Source organism: Schistocerca nitens, chromosome 5 (genome assembly GCF_023898315.1).
Source record: "Schistocerca nitens isolate TAMUIC-IGC-003100 chromosome 5, iqSchNite1.1, whole genome shotgun sequence".
In the NCBI taxonomy this organism is placed as follows: domain Eukaryota; kingdom Metazoa; phylum Arthropoda; class Insecta; order Orthoptera; family Acrididae; genus Schistocerca; species Schistocerca nitens.
Window position 1 is genome coordinate 349,158,909 of NC_064618.1, and position 15,825 is coordinate 349,174,733.

Sequence of the window (15,825 nt, forward strand, 5' to 3'; positions counted from 1 at the left end):
GCTACGGTCGCAGGTTCGAATCCTGCCTCGGGCATGGATGTTTGTGATGTCCTTAGGTTAGTTAGGTTTAACTAGTTCTAAGTTCTAGGGGACTAATGACCTCAGCAGTTGAGTCCCATAGTGCTCAGAGCCATTTGAACCTCGTGTAAGGAGGAGAAATGCGTACCATCATGTTTCCGACTTTGATGAAGGTCGAATTCTAGCATATCGCGATTGCGGTTTATCGTATCGCGACATTGCTGCTCGCGTTGGTCGAGATCCAATGACTGTTAGCAGAATATGGAATCGCTGGGTTCAGCAGGGTAATACGGAACTCCGTGCTGGATCCCAACGGCCTCGTATCACTAGCAGTCGAGATGACAGGCATCTTACCCGCATGGCTGTAACCGATCGTGCAGCCACGTCTCGATCCCTGATTCAACAGATGGGGACGTTTGCAAGACAACAACCATCTGTACGAACAGTTCGACAACGTTTACAGCAGCATGGACTATCAGCTCGGAGACCACGGCTCCGTTACCCTTGACGCTGCATCACAGACAGGACCGCCTGCGATGGTGTACTTGACGACGAACCTGGGTGCACGAATGGTAAAACGTCATTTTTTCGGATGAATCCAGGTTCTGTTTACAGCATCATGATGGTCGCATCCGTGTTTGGCGACATCGCGGTGAACGCACATTGGAAGTGTGTATTCGTCATCGCCATACTGGCTTTTCACCCGGCGTGATGGTATGGGGTGCCATTGGTTACACATCTCGGTCACCTGTTGTTCGCATTGACGGCACTTTGAACAGTGGACGTTACATTTCAGATGTGTTACGACCCGTGGCTCTGCCCTTCATTCGATCCCTGCGAGACCAAACATTTCAGCAGGATAATGCATGACCGCATGTTGCAGGTCCTGTACGGGCCTTTCTGGATACAGAAAATGTCCGACTGCTGCCCTGGCCAGCACATTCTCCAGATCTCTCACCAATGGAAAACGTCTGGTCAATGGTGGCCGAGCAACTGGCTCGTTACAATACGCCAGTCACTTCTCTTGATGAACTGTGGTATCGTGTTGAAGCTGCATGGGCAGCTGAACCTGTACACGCCATCCAAGCTCTGTTCGACTCAATGTCCAGGTATATCAAGGCCGTTATTACGGCCAGAGGTGGTTGTTCTGGGTACTAATTTCTCAGGATCTATGCACGCAAATTGCGTGAAAATGTAATCACATGTCAGTTCTAGTATAATATATTTGTCCAATGGATACCTGTTTATCATCTGCATTTCTTTTTGGTGTAGCAATTTTAATGGCCAGTAGTGTACATTGGTTATACAATATGAGTCATATGGTAAGAATATGTTACCGTCGCGAGTAAAGGTGATGAATAGTGAGAGTAGTCGAGATACCACATAGACGTCTCACAGAAATGAAACCAACTAATAAGCAGGTGTGAACTATGTTACTGTAGTGGACTGACAGGGCAGTCAGTCCACAGTGACGGGTAGCCGAAAGGGCACACGTACACACACGCCGACTGGCGCGAAGTCTGGAACAGGATTCGTAATGAATGTGATAAAAAAAAGGACGTAGCTACTAGAACACTTAACTTTTATATCGTCCTTTGGTATACAGCATTCTTGATGATACAAGTGAGACTATCTTGAGATACATGCAATGGTACAAATGGCGCCTTGCTAGGTCGTAGCCATTAACTTAGCTGAAGGCTATTCTAACTGTCTCTCGGCAAATGAGAGAAAGGCTTCGTCAGTGTAGTCGCTAGCAACGTCGTCGTACAACTGGGGCGAGTGCTAGTCAATCTCTCTAGACCTGCCTTGTGGTGGCGCTCGGTCTGCGATCCTGACAGTGGCGACACGCGGGTCCGACATGTACTAATGGACCGCGGCCGATTTAAGCTACCACCTAGCAAGTGTGGTGTCTGGCGGTGACACCACAGTTACAACAAAGGAATTCAAGAGTCAAGACTTTCAAAACGGAATCTAACTTCAAAAACGTACAGAACATATGTGTTGACACAGCACAGAGAAACTGTGATTGTGAAACTATTGCGTTCATTTGTTGCAGCTTATGTGACTATTATGCTTTCATCATTTCCTTCAGAGTGATCACATTCACATTCATACAAACACCTATATCGGGCAAGGAGGCATATCTCAGTCACTTACCAGTCGTACAAACTAGGTGCTCCCGTAAAGAGATTCGTATCAAATGACACATTTACTATCACCAATGCAGTATATGACACACCAGACGTTTTTTTCGGTGCAGGATCCGGTTGACTTGCCATCAAAAGTTTGCGGTTCCTATTCGAAAGCCTCTTCCTTTCGGCTGCTGGTAGAGTAGTTGTGCAGAATCAGCTGTCATTATAGGTTCCTACCTTAAACCTCTCTGTTGCAAACGGACGTTACACCACGACACACCGAACGAGGTGGCGCAGTGGTTAGCACACAGGACTCGCATTCGGGAGGACGATGGTTCAAATCCGCCTCCGGGCATCCTGATTTAGGTTTTGCGTGATTTCCCTAAATCGCTTCATGCAAATTCCGGGATGGTTCCTTTGAAAGGGCACGGCCGACTTCCTTCCCCATCCTTCCCTAATCCGATGGGACCTCGACTGTTCATTTTAACTTAAATTCAGATTTTCATTCTATTGTTACTCCTAGACTCTTCAGTGAAGAAGTTGATATTTGTCCCATTAGGGCTTAAATTTATTTAATTTTGCCAATCGTGGGAGAGGGCCAGGCGGATATCTTGCTCATCTTGTGCGTACCGAATTGAGATACAACATGGTGCAACATTGATCGCAACAAGATGACGTCATGATTCTTTTTTGTGTGTATTCGTTAGCTAAACTGCGAACAACATTATTTATGATATTACAGTGCCTGCGGAGTTAAGGAGAACGTTGTAATGTTCCTTCGAACATGCATACACATCTAAGGAACATTTCATCGTTTTTCTTAACAACACAGGCACTGCAATATCGTATTTATCCGCTTATACCAGGCAGCGACTTTCAGTAAAAAAAAAAAAATGGTTCAAATGGCTCTGAGCACTATGTGACTTAACTTCTGAGGTCATCAGTCGCCTAGAACTTAGAACTAATTAAACCTAACTAACCTAAGGACATCACACACATCCATGCCCGATGCAGGATTCGAAACTGCGACCGTAGCGGTCGCTCGGCTCCAGACTTCAGTTACAATGTCGTTTCCTGTACGGGAATGTGCGAGTACAAGCAGTGACGCAGGAACTACGACATTTGAAAATTTGGGTCTGGCCGTGAATCGTGCACGGATAGCCAATGTGGTTAAGGCGGTCGCTAGTGTAAACAGGGAAATACGAGTTCGAGACCCAGTCCGACACAAATTTTCACTCGACGTCATTCCCTTACACAATTCGCACAGTCCGCCTGGTTAGCTTCGTGGTAACGTGCTCGCCTCCCATGCAAGCGGGCCCGGGTTCGGTTCCCGGCCGGGCTGTAGATTTTCTACGCTCGTGGATGAGGTGTTGTGTTGTCCTCATCATCATTTCATCCTCAACACCGGCACGCAAGTCGCCCAATGTAGCGTCGACTGCAATAAGACTTGCACTTGGAGGCCGAACTTCCCCGGATGGGGCCTCCCGGCCAACAATGCCATACAGTCATTTCCACTTTTCTTCCAATGATTGTTGTTCGTATTGGCAACTGGGAATACATTTCATGAACATTATTTATCTTAATATCTGTGTATGAATATATAGCACTGGGAAGTTATCATTTTATTCATAAATTACTTCGTCAACTAAATTCTTCGGTACAATCCGCTATTATGTTTCCCCAGGAAGAAAAATGTCAACTATTTTTGGACCACTGCATCTTCGCGGGCATCTGAAGCCATGAAAATTGAGTTTAAAATCGGTGGTAGTTTGTGTGGCGTATTTATAGAGAACGCGACGTGTTCTAACAGTGTTACGTAACGGTTTAAGTCTTTTCGCGGATGGCAAGGCAGGAAATGTGCAGACTCGTACAACCCAATACAACGTTTACATCGTCGGCATCCAGTCATATTCTTACCACGCAAAATATTGCAGCGGCAGGAGAATATGAGGCATTCTTTGCGAGCTTCCCCTTTAAGACTAGGCAGCACTTGCGCAACTCTCGCCTTCGGAGTTGGCGCCGACCAAAGTGGCGCAACGGCCAACTCAGTGGACCATTCTCGGGAGTAGAGCGATTCCTGATCCGGCCCGATCATTCGGAACCGAGTATCAGTCATTCTGAACTAAAATGGCGCGAAATGCCACAGAATAATGGAGATTTCACGTACGAACTCACGGTAGCAAAACTGAAACGAAGAAAGCCTTGTTCATTGAAGGAAACGCCCAACTGCTTATTCAAATTATACGTCCGAATTTTCATTGCCTTCACTGGACATGCAAAAAAAAAGAATCAATTCAGAAAATTATTCAAGCCTGTTAATACAATGTAAGGAGGGGAAAAAACAACGCACCACGGAGGAATTATCCGAATAGGGCAGAAATCGGTAAATTTGATGTACATTTACACACAAACAAACATTTACAATTTTAAAAAAAATGAATGATTTATTCAAGAGAAAGAGCTTCACAGACTGAGCAAGTCAATAACGCGTTGGTCCATCTCTATGGCTCTAAGCAGTTATTCGGCGTGGCATTGATAGAGTTGTTGGATATCATCCTGAGGGATAAAGTGCCAAATTCTGTCGAGTTGGCGCGTTAGATCGTCAAAAGCCCGAGCTATGTAGACTTCCCTTCCCATAATGCTACAAACGTTATTAATTGGGGAGAGATCCGGTGGCATATCTGGCCAAGGTAGGGTTTGGCAAGCACGAAGACAACCAGTAGAAAATCTCGGCGTATGCGGGCGGATGTTATCTTGCTGAAATGTAAGCCCAGGATGGCTTGTAAAGAAGAGCAACAAAATGCGGCATAGAATACCGTTGAGATACCCTGTGCTATATGGGTGCACCGTATGAAAACCAAAGGGTTCCTACTATGAAATGACTGGCATCCCAGACCATCACTACTGGTTATCGGGGTGCAGTATAGGGGGCGATAGTCAGGTTGGTATCCCATCGCTGTCTGGGGCGCCTCCAGACACGCCTTCACTGTTCATCAGGTTTCAGTTCGAAGTGGGACTCATCAGTGAAGACAATTCTTTAAATACCAGGCGGCGAATGTGGCCGACGCCACAGCAAACGTGCTTGGTGGGGTACAGACGTCAGCCTCCTTTCTGTGAGCCACCTGTTAATGGCCCTTGTGGTCACTGAAGCATCAGCTGCAAGTCGAATCTATCATAATGATGAATCCTGGGCTCAGAGTGCCTTTCTGACGACTGCTCCGTCCCCACGTTCTGTCGTCCCTATATGTCAAAAATGGTTCAAATGGCTCTGAGCACTATGGAACGTAACTTCTGAGGTCATCAGTCCCCTAGAACCTAGAACTACTTAAACCTAACTAACCTAAGGACATCACACACATCCATGCCCGAGGCAGGATTCGAACCTGCGACTGTAGTGGTCGCGCGGTTCCAGACTGTAGCGCCTAGAACCGCTCGACCACCCCGGCCGGCTCTCTATATGTCGACGGCTTCCTTCTTTGCGCTGTGTTCGGCCACGATTCACCCATTCCTCCCAACACTGTCGAATAGTGGCGTCGCTCCTATTCAAATGTAGAGCGATTGGCCGATTACTCCTAACAGCTTCTTTGAGCCCGACTACACGTCATCTCAAATGCTGACATCTGCGTATACTGTTCACGCGCCTGTGTGCGAGGCATAGTTACTATCGAACAGAGTACAAGCAATGACATTCGGAGAGACTTCGTGCACTGATATCGATATGATCCCTGTTTATTATCATTGCCAGCTGCCTGGTGAAATAATGCTGCAGCGTCACACGTCCATCGGCCGACTAAGTTTTTAATTTTGCATTTTGCACCGATACCTGTGCAAATATCAGCTTGCGGCCAATTTGCATAACTCCTTAATGGTGCGCCTTTTTTTCCCTCTTTTGAGCGTACTTATGTGTAGGGAAATACAGATGTACAAAAGTTAAATTTCCGTCTACTGGCCCTGTCGGGCCATTCATTACCGGCGAGCTGCCGTGTTATCCTCTGCCAGAGGCATCTTTCGGGTGTGTTATGTGAGGGGCAGGTGTCAGCACGCTGCTCTCCCGGCCGTTGACAGCTTCCCAAACCACGGCGCCGCTACTGTTTACGCAATCAGCATCACGAGGCTCTCTCCAACCCATTCCTGTCCTCCCACTAACTCTGACATACTGCGAATTGAACCCAGTCCTTCGCACAGCAATCAGACATGCTGACTATTTACCTGAACAGACAGACGATACAGACATAGGAGACAGGCGAAATACTCTCAGACTTCAAGAAGCAGGTGCTGGCATGTGTGAATACTACCCCATCATTAGTTTAATAATTCACGATTACAAAATACTGCCACGAATTATTTACAAAAAAAAGGAAAACATGGTAGTAGCCGACCTCGGGGAAAGGTAGTTTGGAATACGGAGGAACGTAGAAATACGAAAGGCAATACTGACACTACGACCTATCCTAGAAGACAGGTTGAAGGAAGACCAACCTACATTTATAGCACCTGTGGAGTTAGAGAAAGCTTTCAGCAGTGGCGACTGGACTACATCTTTGAGATTTTGAATGTAACAGGGATAAAACACAGGCAGCGACAGATTATTTTCAACTTGTACAAAAACCAGACCGCATTTCTAAGAGTCAAGGGACATGAAAGGGACGCAGTGCTTGAGAAAGAAAAGAGGAAGGGTTGTTATCTATTCCCGATGTTATTCAGTCATTACATTGAACAAGCTGTGAAGTACACCAACCAGAAATTTGGAAAAGGGGTTAAAGCCCAGGGTGAAGAAATAGAAACTTTGACGTTTGCCGATGAGATTGTAATTCTGTCAGAGAAGGCAAAATACTTGGAACAGCAACTGAACTGTACTAGGGACCACCCGCTTGGAGGAGGTAGAAAGTGTAACTTTTTTAAGATTCTTATTGAGACCAGTTTATTTCCTTGAAAGGTTTCCAGTTCTTGTTGACAGGTAAGAACCTGTAGAGACCGGTTACAGCAGGCCCACGATTTCAGCAAGTGTTGCTGAGCTATTATTGTTCCAACGGTAGAACTGCTGAAGAAGGGAAGCTTTAAAGTGGACATTGTTCACGATTCTTGGCCAAAAAGAATGCGTAGAAGGCTCACGTGGTTACTGAGACGCGGTCACACTAGGGAACAAAGTCGGTAGCTTTTCTCTCTTGCTTCACGGCCCTCGACTAGCTAACACGTACTTCTTCCGCTCTCCTGTGCCTATTCCGGATTCTCAGTCAGAACTACCCTTTCGAGCAAGGGGGTGAGCCCCCAGTGCCCCATGTACCCCCCACTCGTAGTCTTGGTTGAATAAACCCTAATGGGTAGATCTGAGGCAAAACACCTGTACTTATTTCGACCAACCGGAAGCCCACAATAGCCTCCATTCCTGCCCTGTCAGGTATTTACCTGGAGTGTAACCTAGAATGAAATCGAACTTGAAAGACAAGCAGTTAAGAAAAGAAGAATAGAGGTGTTACGGAAGAATGCCGAACGTTAGATGCATAGATCGAATAACTAATGAAGAAGTACTGGATTCAATTTGGGGAAAAAGAAATATATGAAACAATGAGATCAGTTAGTAGGATCCATCCTGAGGCATCAAGGAATTGTCAGTCTGATTATTGAGTGTAGCGGGGGTGGGGTGGGGGGATAAAATTGTAGAGGGAGACTACGAGATGAATACGGTGAGCAGGTTGAAACAGACGTAGGTTGCAGTAGTTACTCAGAGGCGAATAGGCTCCCGCTGGATAAAGCAGCATGAGAAGCTGCATCAAGCCAGTCCTCGGACTGAACACAACAACAGAACAACAGGTTAATGCCTCGTAAAGGGATCTAGTGTTCACTAATAAGTACCAAAAAGATGTTAATTCACCGATGGCTGTCTGTCTTTTTACTGGTATAATTAGCGGTGTTTCAACAAATACTGGTACATATTTAACTCAGTATCTAGAAAAATTACTGTGGGAGTAAAGCAAGTGTAGGAGACGCGCGCGCGCGGGTGTGTGTGTGTGTGTGTGTTATGGGAAGTGACATTTAAAAAATAGCTCTGCCGCCGGGGAAAATTTTAGTCAAACCTAAAACACATTTTGATTATTTGGAAAAATATGGTGGGTGTAAGACACCCATAGCGTCAATATAGGAAGAGGGAGGAAAGTGCGGCAGGAAAGACGATAACATGTTTAATTAACAAAAACGACCTCTATTAGTGGCGGCTACACAGTGTGACTGAGCTGCCCCTGCCGATGTCGGTTTATGCAAACTGCAATGTTACATTTGGCCTTCAAAATCCGCTTGCTAGATTTTTATATTATTTCGCTCGTCGTACGCTACTAGTCCTAGAGAAAAAATGAACAGAACTTTTTTGTAGGAAATTTAATATAGTTAAATTTTATACTGGAGTACGTTTTCACAAGAGACCGTAGTTTTCGAGTTATTCATGAAAATCACAGAAAAGTGACCCTGAAACACACTCCCACTGCCAAACTCACCCCACACCGGTCAGGATTTACAATAGGCTGTTCATGGCAGTCCCTCCTACCACATTACAAAAATGTGCGACTGCACGAATTGTTTCACAGATTCGACATTTTTTTTTTAATTCTCAATGACTTGCTTTATTAGGCTATCAGCGTGGTAGAGCACTTACAGATTGTAAACTTGCCGTTTATATAAATTTTACAAAACGGTTTTGTGAATTATAACAGCATAAAATAAAGAATTACATCGTTGCATTTGTCAGGATCTCTGACTACGAAACTACTGCGCTTGTAAGGGTTAAATTTGGACTGAGTTGTCTACCTCTTCCAAGCGGGTGGTTCCTAATACAGTTCAGTTGCTGTTCCAAGTATTTTGCCTTCTCTGACAGAATTACAATGTCATCGGCAAATGTCAAAGTTTCTATTTCTTCACCCTGTGCTTATAGCGTAACGTTTACAATATCCTCAGTTACACGTTTAAATTAATAATGTTAACGAAATATCCAAATGTTCTGGTAGCGTAATAGCGAATCGACAGAGACCAAAAAAGGTTGAGTATCAGGAATAGTTCGAGCAGTCGTAAATTTTTGTACTGTGATAGAGAGGAGTGCCACGAACAACATACTGGAAATCCTGACTGATGATGGATGAATGTGGAGCGGAAAGCGCGTTTAAAGGTCACTTTTGTACATTAAATTTCCTACAAAAAGGTCCTGTTCATATTTTTCTATAGGACTCATAGTTTGCGCTTAGAGAGCGAGAGAATATGAAAATCTCGTGCGGGATTTTCGAAGGCCGGATATAGAACTGCGGGCTACATAAAAAGACAGCTGAATCATCGTGTATGGATTTCTTGGTTGCCAGGGTGACTACTTACACTACTCTAAGTCCAAGTTCCATAAAACATAACACACGAAAGATGTCCCTAGGAAGTGATAAATGTGCGCGAAAGTGTAATACTGTTGACGACTTCATTCTAAGAGCCCTCATCAGAAACGTTTATTCACCCAGTGGCATTCTGCTCAGTGATTTCTTGATTAAGTCACTCACGCTACCTGTACAGAGACTTCATTCGCGTCCATCTTCACCGGAGTATCTGCGGACAGTTGCAATCGTTGCACTGTTTTCAAGGCTCACTTGTGTTGCATTCTACCAGGTATTCAAAAATGGTTCAAATGGCTCTGAGCACTATGGGACTTAACATCTGAGGTCATCAGACCCATAGAACTTAGAACTACTTAAACCTAACTAACCTAAGGACATCACACACATCCATGCCCGAGGCAGGATTCGAACCTGCGACCGTAGCGGTCACGCGGTTCCAAACTGAAGCGCCCAGAACCGCTCGGCCACTCCGGCCTACCAGGTATTACGCTGCGGGTTGTGAGCAACAGGTAACGATCACGTCTGGCTGTAAACACCTCTTAATACGTGCAGTTGTGTCTGGGTAACTCCCATCAAAACGATGACTCGGTATCCCGAAAAACCACGTTGTCAAGGCCTTACACTAGCTTCAATCGTATTGTTGTGAGCGTCAACACTGAAGACCGACTTCCTGGGGCTACGGCACTCGCCGATCTGGCATCTTTCAAGTCTGAGGAAAAGACTTTTCTTACTGTCGTAAAAGTGAGTAACTACCGCCCTCTGTGGTTAGAGGTTAGTAAAGTGGAGATCGCGGGTTTGAGTCCTTCCGTAACTGTCGGTATGGGCGGGGGTTTTCATTATTCCTTTACTGTGTATGTATGCCTTGTATGGATAATGAGTCAGATGATGCAAATGAAGTGTGTAGTGTATATACGTATATTTCATATGTACAAATGAAATGTACTCTCTAGATACATAAAGAACGTAGTTTGTACGGTAAGTTGGACTGAACCTCACAGTATAGGCTTGGCTGAAAGCACGATAGAGGACAATCGGAGGCCATTCAAGATACTGTATTTTCGCAGGATGAAAACTGATATCTTGACTTGCCCACTGATTGCTTTCAAAAATGTGTTTCATTGATTTACCTTTTTTCAATCCAAGATTTGCGCATAAAAACGTACCGCATAAAACACATAAACTTATGTTTATTATTCACCTAGTTATGTCTCCATCGTCGTCATAGAATGACAGCGCAGAGGTTGGTGATTTACTTTGTTTACGATAACAATAATAGACGAAGAAACGATTATTTTCTTCAGTTAAAAAAAGGACTACTTGTTGATGTACAAAGACTCAGAAACGAACCTTGAGAAAGGTTTATTTGAAAGATTTTGTAGGAAACGAACAGGACAGTCTTCCCTTAACATGACTGGTCCAGTGGAAGAAAACATGCAAAATATTATTCAAAAGGAATACCGTAGCACATGAGCTTCAGTAAACCGTTGACAGCGAGTCGAACGAAATTGAAAAGTTAAAGCGTACATTTTCGTCACCGTCAAGGACACCACAATGCCTTGCGAGAAATCAGCTCCGTTACATCTTAAGCACGTAACTGTGTATAAGAAAAAGATGAAAATTAATGAAATACGCCAACATAAAGTATAAAAGTAAGAACAGGCACAAACCAATTGAATGCAACCACATAACCACGTTAGGGTAAAGGCTACGAGCAGATTGAATCGCACAGCTACCAAGTGAGAGGAAGAGGGAAATTTAAAAATATTAGGCATACATTTCAGTACTGACAAAAAAGATTCAGTTACACACTGTACAATGTTTTCAGCGGACAACGTAAGAGAAAGAAGTGACGTGTGAACTTACACAGCTATGTACGGGCACGAGTTGGCTATTAGCATCTCTCTGTATGTAATCAGGGATGCAGATTATTCTTGAAACCACAGAAAGTCGCCCACTGTAATTTAAAATGATCCTGGTAATCTATGATGCTTATCACACGTATACGAGGTCTGTAAAAGAAAAACGGTAAACATAATGATATTCTAATTGTCTGACCCTAATTACACGTATAGAAGACACAAAATGTCAAAGAAAATTGGAGAGTACATGTTAATGATGAGTCGTAGAGATCCTGCTTGGAAAGTCAATAATACTGTTACCTTCAAAGGCAAAGTAGAACATCGTTAATAAAACAGCACGCGCTGCTGGAGAACCGATGTGAACAAATAGAGCTGCTCGAACGAGTACAGAAAACTCAGTCCCCGGTAGTGAAATAATTATAATACGCAGCACTGGCTGGAGAGCAGAACCGGTAGCGTAGTTCCTGATCAACAGACTGCGCGTCAGTGTTCTTACCCTTCTCCGCAATATTTAATGGAGTGAGGGAATGTGTTACAGATAATGATGATCCGTCCGTTGGAGAAGGCTGGTGAGGCAGCTGGCCCACTTAACGACATGCGGGTGAAAAACGCTATACGCTAATCCAGAAGCATTTTGCGAGTTGGCTACATAACACTCTCCGACATAGTACACAAAGCAGCAGAAATTATGGTTCAAATGGCTCTGAGCACTATGGTACTTAACATGTGAAGTCATCAGTCCCCTAGAACTTAGAACTACTTAAACCTAACTAACCTAAGAACGTCACACACATCCATGCCCGGGGCAGGATTCGAACCTGCGACCGTAGCGATGGTTCAAATGGCTCTGAGCACTATGGTACTTAACATGTGAAGTCATCAGTCCCCTAGAACTTAGAACTACTTAAACCTAACTAACCTAAGAACGTCACACACATCCATGCCCGGGGCAGGATTCGAACCTGCGACCGTAGCGGTCGCGCGGTTCCAGACTGAAGCGCCTAGAACCGCTCGGCCACTCCGGCCGGCGCAGCAGAAATTAACTCACTAAAGACTACCACAACTACAAGGAGGATGCGGAATACTAACTGAACGAATATGATGGACATATTAACGTCCTTCCCCAGACAAACAGCTAAACCAAAGCATAAATATATTTACCCTCCTAGGACGACAGCCCAGAAATACGCATGATACACATCCAGAAGTCATGAATGACGAGACTAACAACAAACAACCCAACTCTTCCACACCATCTACAGCGACAAGTAGTAAATAACGAGGATGACTTACATGCTAATGTTGTCAAGACACACTACTGCTAATGCTCATACAAATAAGATCAAAGTAGCTTCTTCGAGCAAGTTGGTGAAGTGGTTAACCCATTGGCTTCGCATTCGTGAAGGCAAGGGTACACGTCCTTTACCGCCATCCAGATCCCATAAATTGATTTTCCTAGAACACTTAAGGGGGGGAAATATTACATTGTTGCTAAACAATGGCAATTTTACTACTCGATATTTTATTCAAAGAAAGTTATAATTTATAATTTGTATACCAGTTAATTACAGTTATAAGGCCTCCAGTGGTATGTCACTTACAAAATAAATACAAATGTCTCGTTTTATTCCCTATACGGACAAAACCAGATTGGCGGGAATCGCGAATTGGTACCAGTTGCAGTCATAAATTTTAGGATGGTTTAATAATCTAAGGTTAAGGCTAATGGGGGACTGGTTCCTTTGAAAAGGAAGCGGCCGATTCTGTACCACATTATTTGTCCAATCCGAGCTTCTACTTCGCCTCTGATGATCTCAGCATCGACGGGACGCTAAACCTTAACACTGTTCCCTGCCTTTCCAAGGAGGTTCTGATAATCTCCTATCACATTTAATTCAAGCACCGCTCTCCACTGTCCATCAGGAAAAGAACAGATTTACTTAAGAGAAAGTATTAAATTTGAAATCCATAAACATTTAACTAAGAATGCTAGCTTAGTTTTAAATAACCAAACACAATTTCATTTTCTCCTCCGTTAAATAACTTTCCACTAATGCAAATATTATACAGCATTAGGACAATAATCATAACTAATTGTTGGCAATGTAACGATACCTTTCATAGTGTAAAAATGTAATAATTCCTTGTAAACAATCTGTATCTGTATCAGTTGTATCTCTGTAAGTCATCCGTCATATTATGTATGGATGCGACATTGAACTGTCACCTGGAGACGGCCTACGAAACCGAAAAACTGTTACTAGTTAAATAAATAACAGTGTAGAATATCAGCATATCAGCAATGAGTTCCTTTTTGGTGTTAAGAGAAGAAATACCGCGTTTAGTAATTTAAAGGTTCTTCAGTCACTGGAGAGCATACTATGTAAACGAGAAAATATGGGAAAAAACCAACAGCTTCGCAGAGTATGTCGATATTATGGTTGGTTTACTTCGCTTCTGGAAAGAGGGTCTATATTTCGTACAGTCCAGTAAAACAGAGAGAACTCGAGCGTACTTTTTCTAAAAGGACATCATATTCGTCGTTGACTGTTGAAATTATTTGTTTCACAATTGCAGTTTCGGCCTTTGAGCCATTTTCAAGTGGTATTCCAAAAGCTAAAAGAATACAAAAACGAAGCGTGGAGTGCACTCGTATATATGTTGACAGTGGTACATTACAAAAATGGTGAAAATAATACATCATTTACATTTTGCTTCTGCGCATGTCAGACTTTAAAATCCTGTGACAGTGTGTACATATCATCGTCAAAAATAGAAATACGGTAACATCAGACGTGTGCGAAGTTCTGTATATCGAGAAATGATGCAAATTATGTGAAATGTTACTAATGTTAATTTACGTGAATAATGTTCAAAAAATGTTCAAATGTGTGTGAAATCTTATGGGACTTAACTGCTAAGGTCACCAGTCCCTAAGCTTACACACTACTTAACCTAAATTATCCTAAGGACAAACACACACACCCATGCCCAAGGGAGGACTCGAACCTCCGCCGGGACCAGCCGCTGAATAATGTTAACATTGGTAACATTTCATGTAATTTACATCATTTCCACGATGTACAGAGCTTCCCACTCGTCTGATTTTACTGTATTTCTATAGTGAAAAGACCTATTCTTGACGATGACAGGTATACGGACCGGAATATTTTGAAGTACAATATGTATTGAAGCAAAATGTAAGAGAAGTATTATTTTCACCGTTATCGTAATGTACCTCTGTCTACATGATACGTTTGTGTAGTTTTTTATATACAAGTACTCTGTGCTTAATTTCTGTATTCCTTTAGCTTTTGTAGTAGCACTTGCATACGGCCCAAAGGCCGACATTGCAGTTGTGAAATAAATAATTTTTACAGTCAACGGCGCATATGATGTCTTTAAAAAATTCTACATGATTTTCAACCCCGGCCATGAAAATTTAATCAGATGACAATACTAATGATGCAACAGACAGCGCCGTATGGAAAAGGTTGAGGAGCTGCCAAAATATTGCAACTACAGGAAGATTCATTGTCAGAAGCTTCAAACAAGAAAAAGAAATAAAAGAAAAAGGTACGTCGCTTTCGAACGCAAAAAAATGTACATTCGCCTCCTACGTCATTACGTGGAAAGAAAACTCTGAAAGAGACTTCAGGTTTAAAATAAAGGGCAGCATAGCGACATCCTGGTACGCTTTCGTAGCCGTAGAGCCGAAGACTTGAGGCGGATGTGAAGAAAAAGTGTCCCTGTTATTTGCTCCCGGAAGTAGGTGTCGACACAGGCGGAGGGGTGCGAGCGACACTGAACTTGCCTTGACGAAGAAGTCGGCCATTGGTGGCGTCTCGGGCGTCTTCTAGGTGTTCAGTGCGTGTCGTGTGGCGGCGCGCGAGGCACTGCCGGGTATTTGTGGCGGCCCAGCGCGCCGCTGCAGTTGAGTGTGGCCAGCAAGCCCTGCATGGAGGAAGGGGGGGAAGGGGCGGGGGGGACGCAGGAGTGTCATCACAGCACAGCGCCGCGACGCCTCGAGCGGTTGTGGGCTGGTTGCGCCACCACAGGTGGCAAGCCTGTTCGTCGGGGTTCGGCCGGTATTACACTATCAAATTTCTTTGTCAAAAAATCTTTGTCAAAGATATTTAATGGTGTAATAGGAGCTTTGTCAAATGTCGTCCAATATTTGATCAAATCTAGGGCCTCGCTGTAGCATCGCTGCAGCGTTCTGTCGTCTGTAGTGTTTTTATAAACATTGCCGGTAAATACAATTGGTGTGTGCCGACAACTACAAAATTAATAGAGATGTACGAAGCTGATGGGGCGCTTTACAACGTGAGGCACCCTGAATACAAAAATAGATTAAGAAGATTGGAGACCTGACCTAACCTAACCTAACCTAACCTAACCTAACCTAACCCTCTCCTGTAGGAAGGAATCGGAGTGTTACAGTGAGCCGCCGGC

The 15,825-nt window shown here is 43.8% G+C and overlaps 1 protein-coding gene across 1 annotated transcript in view; it reads right to left on the bottom strand.

The window, feature by feature from the left end:
- Positions 1-15,281, bottom strand: part of LOC126259182 (uncharacterized protein ZK1073.1) — a 165,279-nt gene extending 149,998 nt beyond the window's left edge. The window contains exon 1 of the mRNA XM_049955761.1: positions 15,185-15,281. Coding sequence (XP_049811718.1) covers positions 15,185-15,205 — 21 coding nt within the window. The 5' untranslated portion in view covers positions 15,206-15,281. The remainder of the gene's footprint in view (positions 1-15,184) is intronic.
- Positions 15,282-15,825: the final 544 nt, after the last annotated feature.